The sequence below is a fragment of the Psittacula echo genome (assembly GCF_963264785.1).
Source record: "Psittacula echo genome assembly, chromosome: 3".
Classification (NCBI taxonomy): Eukaryota; Metazoa; Chordata; class Aves; order Psittaciformes; family Psittacidae; genus Psittacula; species Psittacula echo.
Window position 1 is genome coordinate 124,657,413 of NC_137736.1, and position 13,646 is coordinate 124,671,058.

Here is a 13,646-nt window from a genome sequence, read left to right on the forward strand (position 1 = left end):
TTGCCCTTCTCTGGCCCTGCTCCAGCCCCTCAATGTCTCTCCTGTAGTGAGATACGTTGTGATATATTCAAGCTACTGCTCCAAAGGGAGTATACTTAACATTATTTTCACTTAAACATTGTCAAGAGCTATTCTTGAGCCTCTTGCAGTTATATTCTTCCATCAGAAACACTAACTTGTTTTAAACAGGTTATGATGTTCACGGAAGAAAATATGACAGAACAATAAAAGCAATGAAAGGTGAATGTGTGTTCGGGGTGGTCAGACCTCTCATAGGGTACCAGCATGCAACTGCAAAGGGGGTAAAAAGAGGATGGTCACTGGCAGAAGGGCTGAGCCCAAAACACACCTTGGGGAACTTGCTCTCCTCGTCAATGAGGGAGATGATGTTCATGGGCTTGATGGCGATCATGTCCAAGGCATCCTGGTTATCAGTGAACTCAATGTGCTGCCAGTTGATGTTCTCCAGGTTGTACTCCTCCTGCTCAAGTTTGAAGACGTGGCGCACGAAGAACTGCTGCAGGTTTTCATTTGCAAAGTTAATGCAAAGCTGCTCAAAACTGTGGAGGGAAGATCAAGGAAAAGCCACATTAGATTCACTGTTGTCTATCAGGAGCACCTTCCGTATGAAGATAGGGTGAGAAAGCTGGGGCTGTTCATCCTGGGGAAAAGAAGCTGCGTGGAGACCTCAGAGCAGCTTCCAGTGTCTGAAGGGGGCCTATAAGGATGCTGGGGAGGGACTCTTCATCAGGGACTGCAGTGACAGGACAAGGGGTAACGGGTTCAAACTGAAACAGGGGAAGTTTAGATTGGATCTAAGGAAGAAATTCTTTACTGTGAGGGTGCTGAGGCACTGGAATGGGTTGCCCAGGGAGGTTGTGAATGCTCCATCCCTGGCAGTGTTCAAGGCCAGGTTGGATGAGGCCTTGGGTGCCATGGTTTAGTGTAGGGTGTCCCTGCCCATGGCAGGGGGGTTGGAACTGGATAATCTTAAGGTCCTTTCCAACCCAAGCCATTCTATGATTCTATCTTTCTCCATCTCTCGCCATGCTTGAAGCAATCCTCTTAGACCACATCAACCACTCAGTCAGATTGCTGTTCGGTGAGAATTTGGTCCAAATAATAATTTTCTTCTCCTCCTAGACAATATATATATAAAAATTATAATAATACTAATATATATATATAATTATAATAGTAATATATATGGTTATAGCCATTACGTGTGTGGTCTAAACCAGTTTATGAAACATGTTGTCTGCTGGAACATGAAAGTGATTATCATAGAATCATATAATGGCTTGGGTTGGAAGAGACCTTAAAGCTCATCCAGTTCCAATGCCCTGCCATGGGCAGGGACCCCTTCCACTAGGGCAGGTTGCTCCAAGCCCCATTAGCTCTGATATAATCTCATATAGAAAAAGGCTTGGCCCAGCCCAGCCCTGTTCATCTCAGGAGAGGTGAAAGGACTGCAAGACATTGGGGTGGTGAAGGAGGGTTAAGGCCTGGTTCTCCTTTTGTAGCTTCCATACCTGTTCACAGTGAAGTTCTCAAAGCCAAAGATGTCAAGGAGGCCGATGGACCTCCTGACACTCTTGAGCTCCTGGGAAGGAGGTCTGTAAATGGCAGCATTGATCTTCTCCACGATCCATACGAAAAGCCGCCCATAAATTCCCTGCAACATCCCAAAGATGGGGGTCACTGAGGTTAGCAGTTCCCCTGCTCGTCTGCAGCACCAGCTCACGCATTGTGGCACAGGCTCCCCTAAAGCATGGCCAGCAACTGAGGACAGGCTCACCATTTATGCCACACTCTTGGCATAGTTTAAAGCTTCAAGAGCTGTTATCTAGATCAAGGAAAATGGACCTGAGAGCTTAAAGATAGTTGAAAGCAAATTCCCAGATTTGGGCAGTCCTACATTTTGGATTTACGGGATTACTGCAAAGCCAGACAATCCTTTCCTTGCTTTCTGAACATCTCTTTCTACAGATGAGCAGATCCATGGTACGCTCCTAGAACAGCTAAGGACATCTTGCCTGAATGTCCTTGCAAGCACCTTGCAAGCTGCTGACTTACATGCAGCACTGGCTAAACAGCCTGCTGATTTAATGAAGCAGCTCCTGCTGCTTCAGGAATTCCAGAACTCCACGTTTTACAGTGCTATTAATCTCTTAGAGATAAGCTACAGCAGTGCTAACAGGAGGGAAGTCTGATTCAAGGGCCCATCACCACTAGAAAAGTCACTGTCTGGGTTTCAGACTAGTTAGGTATCACAGCAGCTAGCTTAATCAACGAGTTCCCCACAAATAGACTGTGAGGCACAAGATGGCCAAAGGATGCTACTGAGGCTTGTTCTGCAACCTTACATAGGGCTACCAACAGCACAGCAGCGATGCAGACCCACCCCATCAACCTTCCTCTCCCCAAAGCCTCAGGTGATGCTCTCTTTAGGTGCTCTGATGCCTGCTGAACTGCTCTATCCCCATTCCTTTGATGTTCAGCTTTATTCACTGCTGCAGACATGCCCACATCCCAAAATTCAGGTGTGGGTATTACAGGCGCTAATAAAGCTGCTCTGATTTATAGCACCTGAGAATCTAACCCTGGGGCTCAAGCTGGGATGTCTTCCTGAAGTTCAGGTGAAGTGATTCCAGAATGCTGGCTCCTTCCATAGGTCACCTTTGAGAACAGACAGTCTCAAGTCCAGATTACAAATCCCCTGCAGACCAGGCTATCTAGACTCCTTCCATCACAACTCTTTGTGCATCCCAATGAGAAAACAGGCCATCTACTGATCTGAGCTCACACAGGAACCAAGCAAGACACCTTTTCTGTGCAGTGGATGCTCTGGTCTCAAAAGTGCCAGATTTCTTCAGCTTATCAGCAGAATTAGAAGGGAATTCCCTAAGACTTACCTTTACAAAAGCATCCCTCACATCCAGCGCTTGTTCCATGCTGAGAGGAGTGGAGACAGTCTCACCCCTGGTGATGATGGTCCTGCTGGTAAGGCAGTTCATCACGTCCTGAGGATCAACCTGGTGAGGACACCATGGAACACAGCTGCTGACTTCGTTGCACAAGGTGTCCTTACAATGGCCTGGTCTACTGGCCTGAATGTGTATGGCCAGAGAGGAACAGTGCAGCCCCCCACAGCTGGAGGTGACTTTTCTTAGCTGTACAGGGCAAGTATCTCACATGATGCTAAAGGCATGTTCAGAGAGAGTAATTAACACTTTTATACAGTGTTTTACTATGGAAAGTGTTCTTGTGACTTGGTGTGAGATGTTCATGAGGTGTGGGGAGGGAAGATGACAAAGCAAAGCTGTATCCTGCTAGCATGAAGGTAGCTTTGCATCCCCCTGATTCCTTTTCATACTTGAAAGATCAAGCCAGGGACATGTCCACTCCCTAAAGTACATGGAAACAGCTCGCAGACAGCCATGGATCACCATGTGGGACCACCAGTGCCTATAGAGTTGAGCTGGCGTCCCTGAGGGAGCCCTGTCACCTTCTGAAGAATGTTCCAGCCAGTCTATGGATGGTTTGGCTGTGGGTCATCTCACCCTAGATACAAAGTGTGACATCTCTATTGCAGCTACTGAACTCTCTTTCCATCAATGAGGGAAACACAGTGTTTCAGGGACTGAGCTATTCTGGATGTCCTTTTTAGGATGTTGTGCCACCCAAGTGACTGTTTCTCTCCACTAGCATGAAGCTCAGATGGAGACATCCACCTTCATTCCACCAGTGCACGGCAAAGTATGGCTTACCCAGGCTTCTTCAGCCTCATAGAGCTGGTGGTGCAATGAGAGCTTTGAAACAACACTAGGAATACAGGAACAAGCCAGAAAGGGGACAGCAACACTGCAGAAGCACTGACCTCCAGCAACGATGCTGCAGTGATGAGTGATGCTGACTGAACAACTTCACAGGCATCCAGGTTGTCATAGGTCCGAGCTAGGGGAAGAAAGGCAGAGGAGAAGCCATCAGCAAGGGACTTGGATAGGGTGAGGGAATGGGTCTTTCTTCACTGCCTCTGTGTGATGGGCAGGAAAAATCTGCCCATCAGAAAGGGAATAATGCCGCTTGTGGAGTCCTGCTGCTGGCTGCGAAGGACCTGCACTGTGCTGTGTTAGCCACCCTAAAATGACTGATGAGGTAAAAACGTTTCTAGCGTGTAAGTACTTGAGGCTTCTGTCTTCCAAAGAGGCTTTTTAAATCAGTGTCACTCCTGAGAGCAGGGCAGTTTGGTACCTTTACAAGGACATATTGAATCACACAGGCACTTGTCAAACACTCCATTAATCTCTCCTTGCAAAACCTGAGTCTACTAAATGGCCTGTGGCCATGTTCAACCTCCCTGCATCCAGAAAAGGTGGATGTGACTGAGCACATTGGAGTCTGGCAGCTCTGCAGAGTGGGCAAGCGGATTTATTGCACCTTTCTTGTCCTTTCACACCACAATAAGCAGCTGGTTCCCTGGTATGCACCATGGCAAGTGATCTGGATACAGCCCTCAAGCCCTAAGCTTGGCCCCCTCTCACCACGCAGAATAAAGAGCAGCAGTGTGCTGGACCACGTCCCTTGTCCCTTTACCTTCATACTGCAGGTTGCCCATGTGCAGGATGGCAGCCAGCAGCTTGGAGATCTCCCAGTTCTCCGTGTCAGTGAACATAAGGACCTTCATTGCGGAGCGGATATTGGCGTACTCCTTGCTGTCATCTCGGCCATCGCAGGTTGTGCAGTTACCCTGGGCAGGCAAAGAGGTGACACAGTGCATGGGTAAACCAGGGAGCATCTGGGTATAACCTTAAGCTGTCCATCCCCCTAAATAGGTAAGTATATTGTTTAACGGATGAATAAGCAAAAGATGATGTTGAACCTGTGGATCTGGCTCTGTGCTTTGGTGTGCACAATGATTCTAAGCTCAACCTTGTGACCTGCACTTACCCCGCTGTCCCCAGCTACGTCGTGTCTGGCTGCAATCAGCAGAGGAGAAAAAGCTCCCTGAGATGGGGATAAAGAGCAAGAAGGGAATGTGCTGGAGGCTGTCACTGATCCAGCTAGAAAACTGGGTCCCAGCCTTGGTGCTGATGAACCAGCCTTAATTACAACTGCTTCTACCAGCTCCTCTGGATTGAAACACTGGTGTATAGGGAGTGGGGCTGGAGATTGCTGGATCACTCAGACATGTGGAGTAGAGACAGCTCAGCACCCTGTGCTGCTGAGAATGCACCATGAGCCATGCATTCCTTCTCCCTGTCCATCCCTGCTGCAAGAGCATCGGGTTATATATCTCCAAACAAATGGCTTGGGCACCAAACATCAAAACCATCCAAGCTTGTGGCCCACTCCACCGGAAGAGTGGAAATAACCTGGTGTATCCAAAGGGGTTAAGGGTTTGCACTAAGATGGTGAGGCTTGTGGTGGTGGGACAAAGGAGTCCTACAAATCCTGTGGCTAACCTTCAGGAAGCAGCAAAGCAGCTCTTGGCTGGGGAGGAAGCAGCACCTTTCTCTTCCTCTTTGCTAACAAGCTCTCACCACATCACTCCATCAAATATCTGCTCTCACCATTGCAAGGTAGTTGTAATCCGTGGCTTTCCCAAGACCCAGCTTCTTCTTCTGCTCCATCGACATTCCTCTCAGCATGCAGTAAAACACGTGGTAGTTCCTCTCGTCCTGGGCCTGTCGTAGGAGAGCAAGAGCCAGCTCTGTGAGGAGAATGGCACTGCAAAGGTCACAGAATCCCAGCCTGGTTTGGGTTGGAAGGGACCTTAAAGCTCATCCAGCTCCAACCCCTGCCACGGGCAGGGACACCTTCCACTGGAGCAGCTTGCTCCAAGCCCCTGTGTCCAACCTGGCCTTGAACACTGCCAGGGATGGGGCAGCCACAGCTTCTCTGGGCACCCTGTGCCAGCGCCTCAGCACCCTCACAGGGAAGAACTTCTTCCTTCTATCCAACCTAAATCTACTCTGTGTAAGTTTTAACCCATTCCCCCTTATGCTATCACTACAGTCCCTGATGAAGAGTCCCCCTCCAGAATGCTTATGTGTCCCCTTCAGATATTGTAAAAGCTTCTAAGAGCTCATCTCAGTCTCCCCTCTGGCAGGTTAAAGCCATTCCCCTCGTCCTGTCCCTACAGGCCCTTGTCCAAAGCCCCTCTCCAGGTTTCTTGTAGCCCCTTTAGGTATTAGAAGACTCCTACAGAGGTTGATAGACCAAGTGCCACCTTGCAGATCTATCACCTCACCTGCCTGCAGACCCGGGACTTCTCCAGCAGGTACTGCTCAATCTTTGCCCCCTCGATGGCTCCCCTTTTGTTGAAGTGGATGTCGATGTACTTCCCAAACCGGCTGGAGTTGTCATTCCGGATGGTCTTTGCGTTCCCAAAAGCTGCAGAGAAGAATTGCAATGGGTTAGAGAGGACCTGATGTGGGGAGGATCTCACGGGCAAGGAAAGAGCGAGGCTGAGAGGGTAAAAATCAGCCCCAAAGCCTTCCACTGAAGTCTGGCTGGCTCAATTTCATCTTAGTGTGGGGAAACAGGATATACCTCAGATGACTGTCCTCAGAAATAGAGAGGAGCACAGAGGAGGCATAGGAATGGGATGACCTTATCCAGGAAGAAGGGCTAGGACAACAGGATTTTGGCAGCAGCTGATGAAACACAAGAGGGTTGAGCAAGGCTGCTGGAGGATGCTGCAGTGAGCGGGAAATGACAGAGCTGCTGGTGAGTGATTTGGTGGCTGAGAGGGAAAGAGCTTGTTCTTTTGGGAAATACAGAGGCCTAAGCCAGCTTTCAGCAGGAGACTTCTCTTTGCAAATAGACTGTGCAGAGAAAGGTACCCGCGTCCATCCTCTGTGTGGGTTTGGACCACTGGCTTAAGTGTCCTGGAATTTACGCTCCAGGATTGATGAGATGCATTTGAAGTCCAGAGCTCCCATTCCTCTCAATCCTTGTAGTGATGAAGTGCATGTTCCAAACCACCCTGTGTGCATGCCATGCACCACGATGCTTTACAGCACCAATGCTCACACAACCCTGCGATGCCCTGAGCCTCATTGCATCCTCATGTCACAACTGATGGAAGCTCCAACAGAGCACAGAGGAGCTCAGCTCAGCCAGTGACTTTCTTCTCTGCTCTGCTAATATGATGCATGGAAAGCTGTTGGGATATTCACATTCACGTTGATTCCTAAGGGGCTATTTACCAAGCAAAACTCTGCTCACTGTAAGTAGCAGAGGAGGTAAAAATAACGTTGTTATTATTAAAGAACATGCTATTTTCCCACTTAGGTGCAAAAGGTCCATCTGGCATCACACTGGGGCCAGAGGAGCAGATCACCTCTTTTATTTACAGGCATCCCATTAAAACAGTGGGGCTGATCACAGTAACAGCTTGCCAATGAATCTATTACAGCCATGAACTGATTCTCATTATCTGGTTCTTTCCTGAACTGCCTTTATTTCTTATTCTGCATTCTGCTGCCATTTACTGATCTCGGAAGGAAAAGGTGGGATTTGCTGTTGTGTGTTGCCAGCATAAAGTGTTCAATCTGTGAAGCTCTGCTCAAATTAATCTCATGTTCTGCTGAACCAGCAAAGAATAGGAATAGGAGTTTTGCAACTGTGGTCAAGTGTAGTTAAATGCAGCATCTACAGGGTATTAGTGCTCCGCATCCAGTTAAATTCCAGCAGTAGAAGAGGTGGTAAGAGCTTTCAATAGGGCTGTGCGTATTTGGTGATTTTTGGAATTCCAGAATACACACAGGGAATTAGGGAAAATTCAAGTTTCTGTTTTGAAATTTTGGGGGAAAAATTACTGATTTAAGGGGAAAAAATCCACATTTGTCCATTTTAAGTGAACAATTGCAAAGAATTTCAGGTCAGCTGAAATGTTTCACTTTCAACGAGAGCTGTCAAAAATACAAATGGCAAATTTAAGAGCCCAAATCAGAGAACATCAGTCTTGTGAAAGATAAACTCAGAGAGAAAGAAAGCGAATATGTTGTTCAACAAACGGTCACATCACTGCTTTGATTTTCTTATAGACTCGTAGAATGGTTTGGGTTGGAAAGGACCAGTTGGGTTGGAAAGGACCAGAGATCACCCAGTTCCAACCCCCCTGCCATGGGAAGCTGCGTTTCCTGGATCTGGTTTGGTTTCTTTATATCCCAATTCATTTGTACATCACCCGAGGCCTCACCTTCCAGGATGGGATTTGCCTCCAGGACCTGCTGCTCAATCCAGGAGTGCTGACCGCTGATCGCTGCCAGGAACTGCAGGATCAGTTTTGTGCTTTCTGTTTTCCCTGCTCCGGATTCACCGCTGCGAAGACAACAGGAATCGAGGTCAGTGGAAGCCCTGCTGCATCCCTGCCAATGATCCTCTCTCTGTCTCCACAGGGACTGCTCTCTCTGTGCCTCTGCTGTTAGCATAGGTAAGATAAGGCCACTAAGGATGGGTTTCTAGCATCTCAGGGACTCATTGTGGGACAAATGGTAGGACACAGCAAATCTGTACAGACTATTTAACCCAAGCCCTTTCTTGGGTTTGGATGTCTCCAGCAGCTATCATCATTCAATCGGCACTAAGAAGGGCATGAAGCACATTCAGGCAGTGCTTTTCTGCGTATGATCAGCAGACCATGGGCTTGTGCTCCAGGGGCTAGCTGGTCCCATAGGGCGTCTTAGAATCATAGGATGGTTTGGGTTGGAAAGGAACTTAGAGTTCATTTAGTTCCAATGCCCTGCCACAGGCAGGGACAGCCTCCACTTGAGCAGGTTGCTCTTCATCATCAGTTTTTAGCTGCCAAAATGCTCTAGAAAGCAGACTGTGAAATGCTGCCTTTTATCAGCAGGCACTTTCAAAGGTCCCCTAGGCTTGTCCTACCAAGGGTATGGGTATGAGAGGAGATCACGGGGCAGGAAGCAAAAAGCTACTCCTCAAAGCTTTCTCTTCACTGAGAGATAACTTCTGTTAATCTTGTGATGGTACAAGAGGAAGGGCTGGGCAGAAATCTCTGGTGTGAGTCTGTGGCCTGTCTGATATATGGGGTAGCAAATACCAGTGATAGAAATGGACCTTCCTGGCATTCAGTAACTATTCCTGTCCCCGTGGCCTAATAGCTTCACTTCTCAGGGTTAGCTGGCCACTGCATCATGTCCAGCCTTGACTCTCCTATGAGCCCCATATGAAGCATTTTTAGCCCTGCAAAGTAATCATTACTGCATAGCCTGTTCAGTCTCGTGTCTGAAATACTGGGCATAGGATGCTTAAGGTTGGTCAGTCCAGAGCAGTGCCATGCAGGAAGACATCAGTGTACCACTGAGAACAACCACAGGTCCAGAAATAAAGCTTTTTCCTGGCCCTTCCTTGTACAGAATGTGTAGATCTTTGCATCTTTGATGTCTGCAGGAGTAACGAGTTTAAATTTAAAAGGGGAGGTTAAAGATGAATGTGAGACCTATTGGGTTGTGGGGTAAGTACCAAAGGATTGATGAAGCATCTTTCCTAGGAACGGTGACTACAAACGGAGGCCGACTCTGCACTGGAACGGAAGATCTAATGGGTCACTCAGATTTCTGCTTCTATTTGATAAGCTGCTCCCTATCAACCACATTGCAAAGTGCTCATCGTCCATTTTCAGGATATGGCCCATTGGGAGATTCACAACTCACCTTATGATGCAGCACTGGTCCTTGTTGTTGCGCTGCATGTTGAAGTAGCAGTTGTCAGCGATCGCGAAGATGTGTGGTGGCATCTCACCGATCTTTTTGTTGGTGTACAGGCGTATCTGCTCGGGTGAGTAGATGGGTAGGAGCTGGTAGGGGTTTACTGCCACCAGTATAGAACCAGTGTATGTCTGTAGGAGAAGCACATGAAGGTTTATAGGGACAGTGAGAGGTAGTCAAGAGGCTTCGGTTGCTTGGATGGAGTGTGGAAGGCAGAAAAATCAAGGCATTTCACAAGCTGGATGAAAGATGATGGTCAAGTCAAAGATGCAGGGCGAAGCCTGGAGCGAAACTGGAACGTAAGTTCCAAATTAAATCAGTTCATACTCAGCCTTGCACATGCACAGCGTGAATTCAAGCCTTAACTCATACTTCAGATGCTCCTCAGTTAAGATTCAGAGCTTCAAGTCAAGCTTATATTTGCAAACTATATCTCCAAAGCCAGCACATATCCATACATACCTCCTGCATCCCACAAATCGTGAGAAACTAGAGATGGAAGAAACCTTAAGGTCATTGCTGTATCTCAAAGCAGGACCAGCTGGATCCAAACCATTCCTGACAGATGTCTGTCTAACCTGTTTTGATAAATCCACAACAGATCTCCTAAGTCTCCCCCTGCAATATGTTCTTCTCTACAATCTCTGCCTAACCAAACCTTTTCTGCTGCAGTTTTAAACCTCGTCCTGTCGCACAAAGTCCTGACATACTGGAAATGGTCTTGGGTCCATCCCATGCTCCCTGTGGCACTCGAATGAGCAAAGCTGTCATAGAACCATAGAATCCCAGGTTGAAAGTGACCTCAAGGATCATCTGGTCCAACCCCTCGAGGCAAAGCAAGACCTAGACTAGGTGGCTCAGCACCCTGTCCAGCCCAGTCTTAACAGTGCCCAACGCTGGGGAGTCACCACTTCCCTGGGGATGTTATTCCAATGGCTGCTTGTTCTCTGTACAGTCTTAGGCAGCTCTCTTGCATCTTTCTACTTCATTACTGCCCTTCTAGGAATCATTTCCCTCAAGCCTCTCACCAAAGGACTTTTGTCATCTTGCTCAGATGCAGCTCTAATGTTGGAGGTTTGGCCGCATCCCAAGCCCAGGGCAGACAATAAGGATCTCCTTCCCCTATTTTAGCTATCCAGAAGTTAGTGTCTAGAGCAAGTGAGTCAACAGGGCCCCACCTCGGGCTAACCAAGGAACATGAGATGAAGGCTACTTTCACTCCATGACTTCAAATGAGCCAAGTCACCTTCTCCAGGTTAACTTCTGGGAACTAAAGTTATAAGATTCATTTTTTATATATTCTTTTCATATATAGTGTATAGATATGAATCCTCATGGATCATTGTCACAAAGCAGCGAGGTGGCACAGGGAAGGATGATTGTGAACTGAGAAGATCTCTCCATGCTCTGCTGCCTGCTCCTCTTTTTGTGCATACTGCAACCTGATGAATGAAACAAGGCTGAGCTGTTCCTCGTTTCTGAAGGCAGCAAAACAACTACCACTGCTGGTGAGAGGAGGGCAAAGGCAGACTTGGAGACACAGCCCCAGTTTCTCCCATCAAGCCCAGTATCGTCCAATTAGGATGGGAAGGGATTGAGGGCAGTGAGATCATAACTTGTTTGCCACCACCTATGCAACACTTCCCACCAGCTCAGGCTTCTGGAAGGACAGCCAGTAGGTGGCAATTGTGTCCCATGGTAGCGATGCTGAAAGCCCTTAAGGATTCCTCACTTTGTAGCCTCATGGTCAACACCAGAGAGCAACTTTCTGTTCAGTCCCAGGTGAGGTTTGGCTTTATAGTGAGGAGAAAGGGCACAAAAGTCTCCCCTGTAATAGGCAGTTACATGCCAGGAAAGGAAAAGATCTTTTCAAGCTTAAGACAAAGTTGTCACAAATCCAAAGGGTAGAAATTGGCTGTGAAATCCTGTAGACTGGATGCTAGAAGAAGAAGGCGTTCAAGTAATGGAGCAGAGAAGTCCCAGAGCAGCCTCAACAGGGCCAGAGCAGGGAAACTTAGTGCTCAGAGGAGTGAGCTCACTTTCTGAATGGGATTCTGCCACCACAATCCCCAATGAACCCCAATTCTCCTTCCAGCCCTGGGTGAGATACTTGGAAGACTCTTTTCCACTTCATAGTTTATTACCAGGTTAATTTTAGCGACATTTCTAATCTTCCTTTTCAAAGACGAACACTTCGCAGGGGCCTCTGAAATCCCTGCACTTCAGTCACTCTGCTCTGCCCTGCCCTGAATGCAGCCAGCAAGGCTTTTAAAGGAGTTAACCATTAGGTGCAGGAATGCTTTCTGGATGCTCCCACTGACCCTTCCCTTGTGATCCACAAAACGCTTTGTCAGCACAAACTCTTGTTTTTGTAGGTCATTCCTAGTTGATAAATACAATTTACCCCATTCTCACAACTGATGGAATGCAAAACTTCATCCACTTTGCTGATGAGGGACCAAAGGGCACCTCCAAGGAAACATTATCTCTTCGGTTTCTATGGCTGAGTGAAGGCAAAACCCTCCTCTCTTGGGAAAATAAAGCTCTACCGATAGGCAGAGGCTCTGCCATAGCTGACCACAGGAGCCACATCTCAGAGCAAATTCATGCCTGCATGACCTACCTTTTAATAAGTCCCAAACAAATCCCTTCTGAGCCTGCTGCCCTCAGTACCCAGCACACCATGGCTGACTTCATCTGGATTTTGGTGGGGTTAAAGCTCTACCAAACATTACTGCGTTTTGGCAACCCTTGGAGAGCAGCAGGCGGCACTGATTTCATCTCTAGATATTTATCCTCATGAGTCCAAACTCCCCACCAGATGCTCTGGCTGTTCAGCGTAGTTTCTCTTAGTGCATGCAAGCCAAACCATGGGCAGTAAGCTCTTGATGAAGTGTTTCTTATTTAGCTGCAGAAGGTTCTTTCCTTCAAGTTAAGTTCATTACTTAGAAGCATTTACAGCTTTAACTACATTCACAGGATGGGGACATTCCAACTCTGGGGAAGGTATCACAGCTTCACCATGAGAATCAAGCTCTGCGGCAAGGGGGATGATGCTCTCAGTGCCTTTGTGAAGCAGCAGCAATGGTGGTGCAAAAAGTAAATGAGAACGCCACAATGGTGAACAGAAACAAGTGGTCTGGTGTAAGGCATGACAGTGATTGCAAATGACAGCGCCAAGAGTCATACTTACCCTCCCGCCGCAGTTTGTCTTATGAGTAGAATATGAGGGAGGAGAAAAAGGAAACGTATGTTTTATTAGAGCACAAAGCTAAGATGAGGAAATAAGAGGGACTGAAGTCCTGTTGGAAAACCTTTACTCAGCAGGCCCAGACATCCTTTTGAGCAGTGAAGGTGAAGTCACATTGAGCTTCCCCATCTTTCAGACGGACCAAATCAAACCACAGGGCACTGGGGTATCTCCTACCCATATGGCATCCATATGGTACCTTGCCTTTGCAAAACTGCCATTAATCACCACATTCAATACAAATCTACTCATCCTAGTGCCACCACTCTTGAAAGATGAGATCTAAAGATCCTGAGCCTTCAACAACACACGTGTAAACAGAGGTGGTTTATGTACCTCTCTATCAAGCTATGTGCTCTATGTCATTATAAGAGTGTCATTCTGATTTGAGATTGCACTAATTGCTGCCTTGGGCCCAGGATGTGGGCTGGAGCTCCAAAGCCATTAGTGGTGCAGAGCAATTCAAGCACAGTAACCTGGAACCTCTGTGATGCAAATCGCTTTGCGGGATGTGGCCATCCTTAATGCAGTAGCTCTGTAGAACACATGGCACTGTCATTATCAGACCCGAAGAACTAGTAGAGAAACTACATGGTTACTGACTCATTTCAGCCCAAATCACTGCCCATGCTCACCTCCAGGCTAGAAGCTGCCCTTTG

At 47.5% G+C, this 13,646-nt stretch overlaps 1 protein-coding gene across 1 annotated transcript in view; it reads right to left on the reverse strand.

The window, feature by feature from the left end:
- Positions 1–13,646, reverse strand: part of MYO7A (myosin VIIA) — a gene marked incomplete at its 3' end in the record, with an annotated part of 67,741 nt that overhangs the window by 46,672 nt on the left and 7,423 nt on the right. The window contains exons 4-12 of the mRNA XM_080613424.1: positions 9,684–9,868; positions 8,210–8,331; positions 6,254–6,396; positions 5,574–5,687; positions 4,597–4,750; positions 3,881–3,957; positions 2,916–3,035; positions 1,533–1,675; positions 350–560 (exon numbers count right to left, since the gene is read on the reverse strand). Of these exons, the coding sequence (XP_080469550.1) occupies positions 350–560; positions 1,533–1,675; positions 2,916–3,035; positions 3,881–3,957; positions 4,597–4,750; positions 5,574–5,687; positions 6,254–6,396; positions 8,210–8,331; positions 9,684–9,868 (1,269 nt within the window). The remainder of the gene's footprint in view (positions 1–349; positions 561–1,532; positions 1,676–2,915; positions 3,036–3,880; positions 3,958–4,596; positions 4,751–5,573; positions 5,688–6,253; positions 6,397–8,209; positions 8,332–9,683; positions 9,869–13,646) is intronic.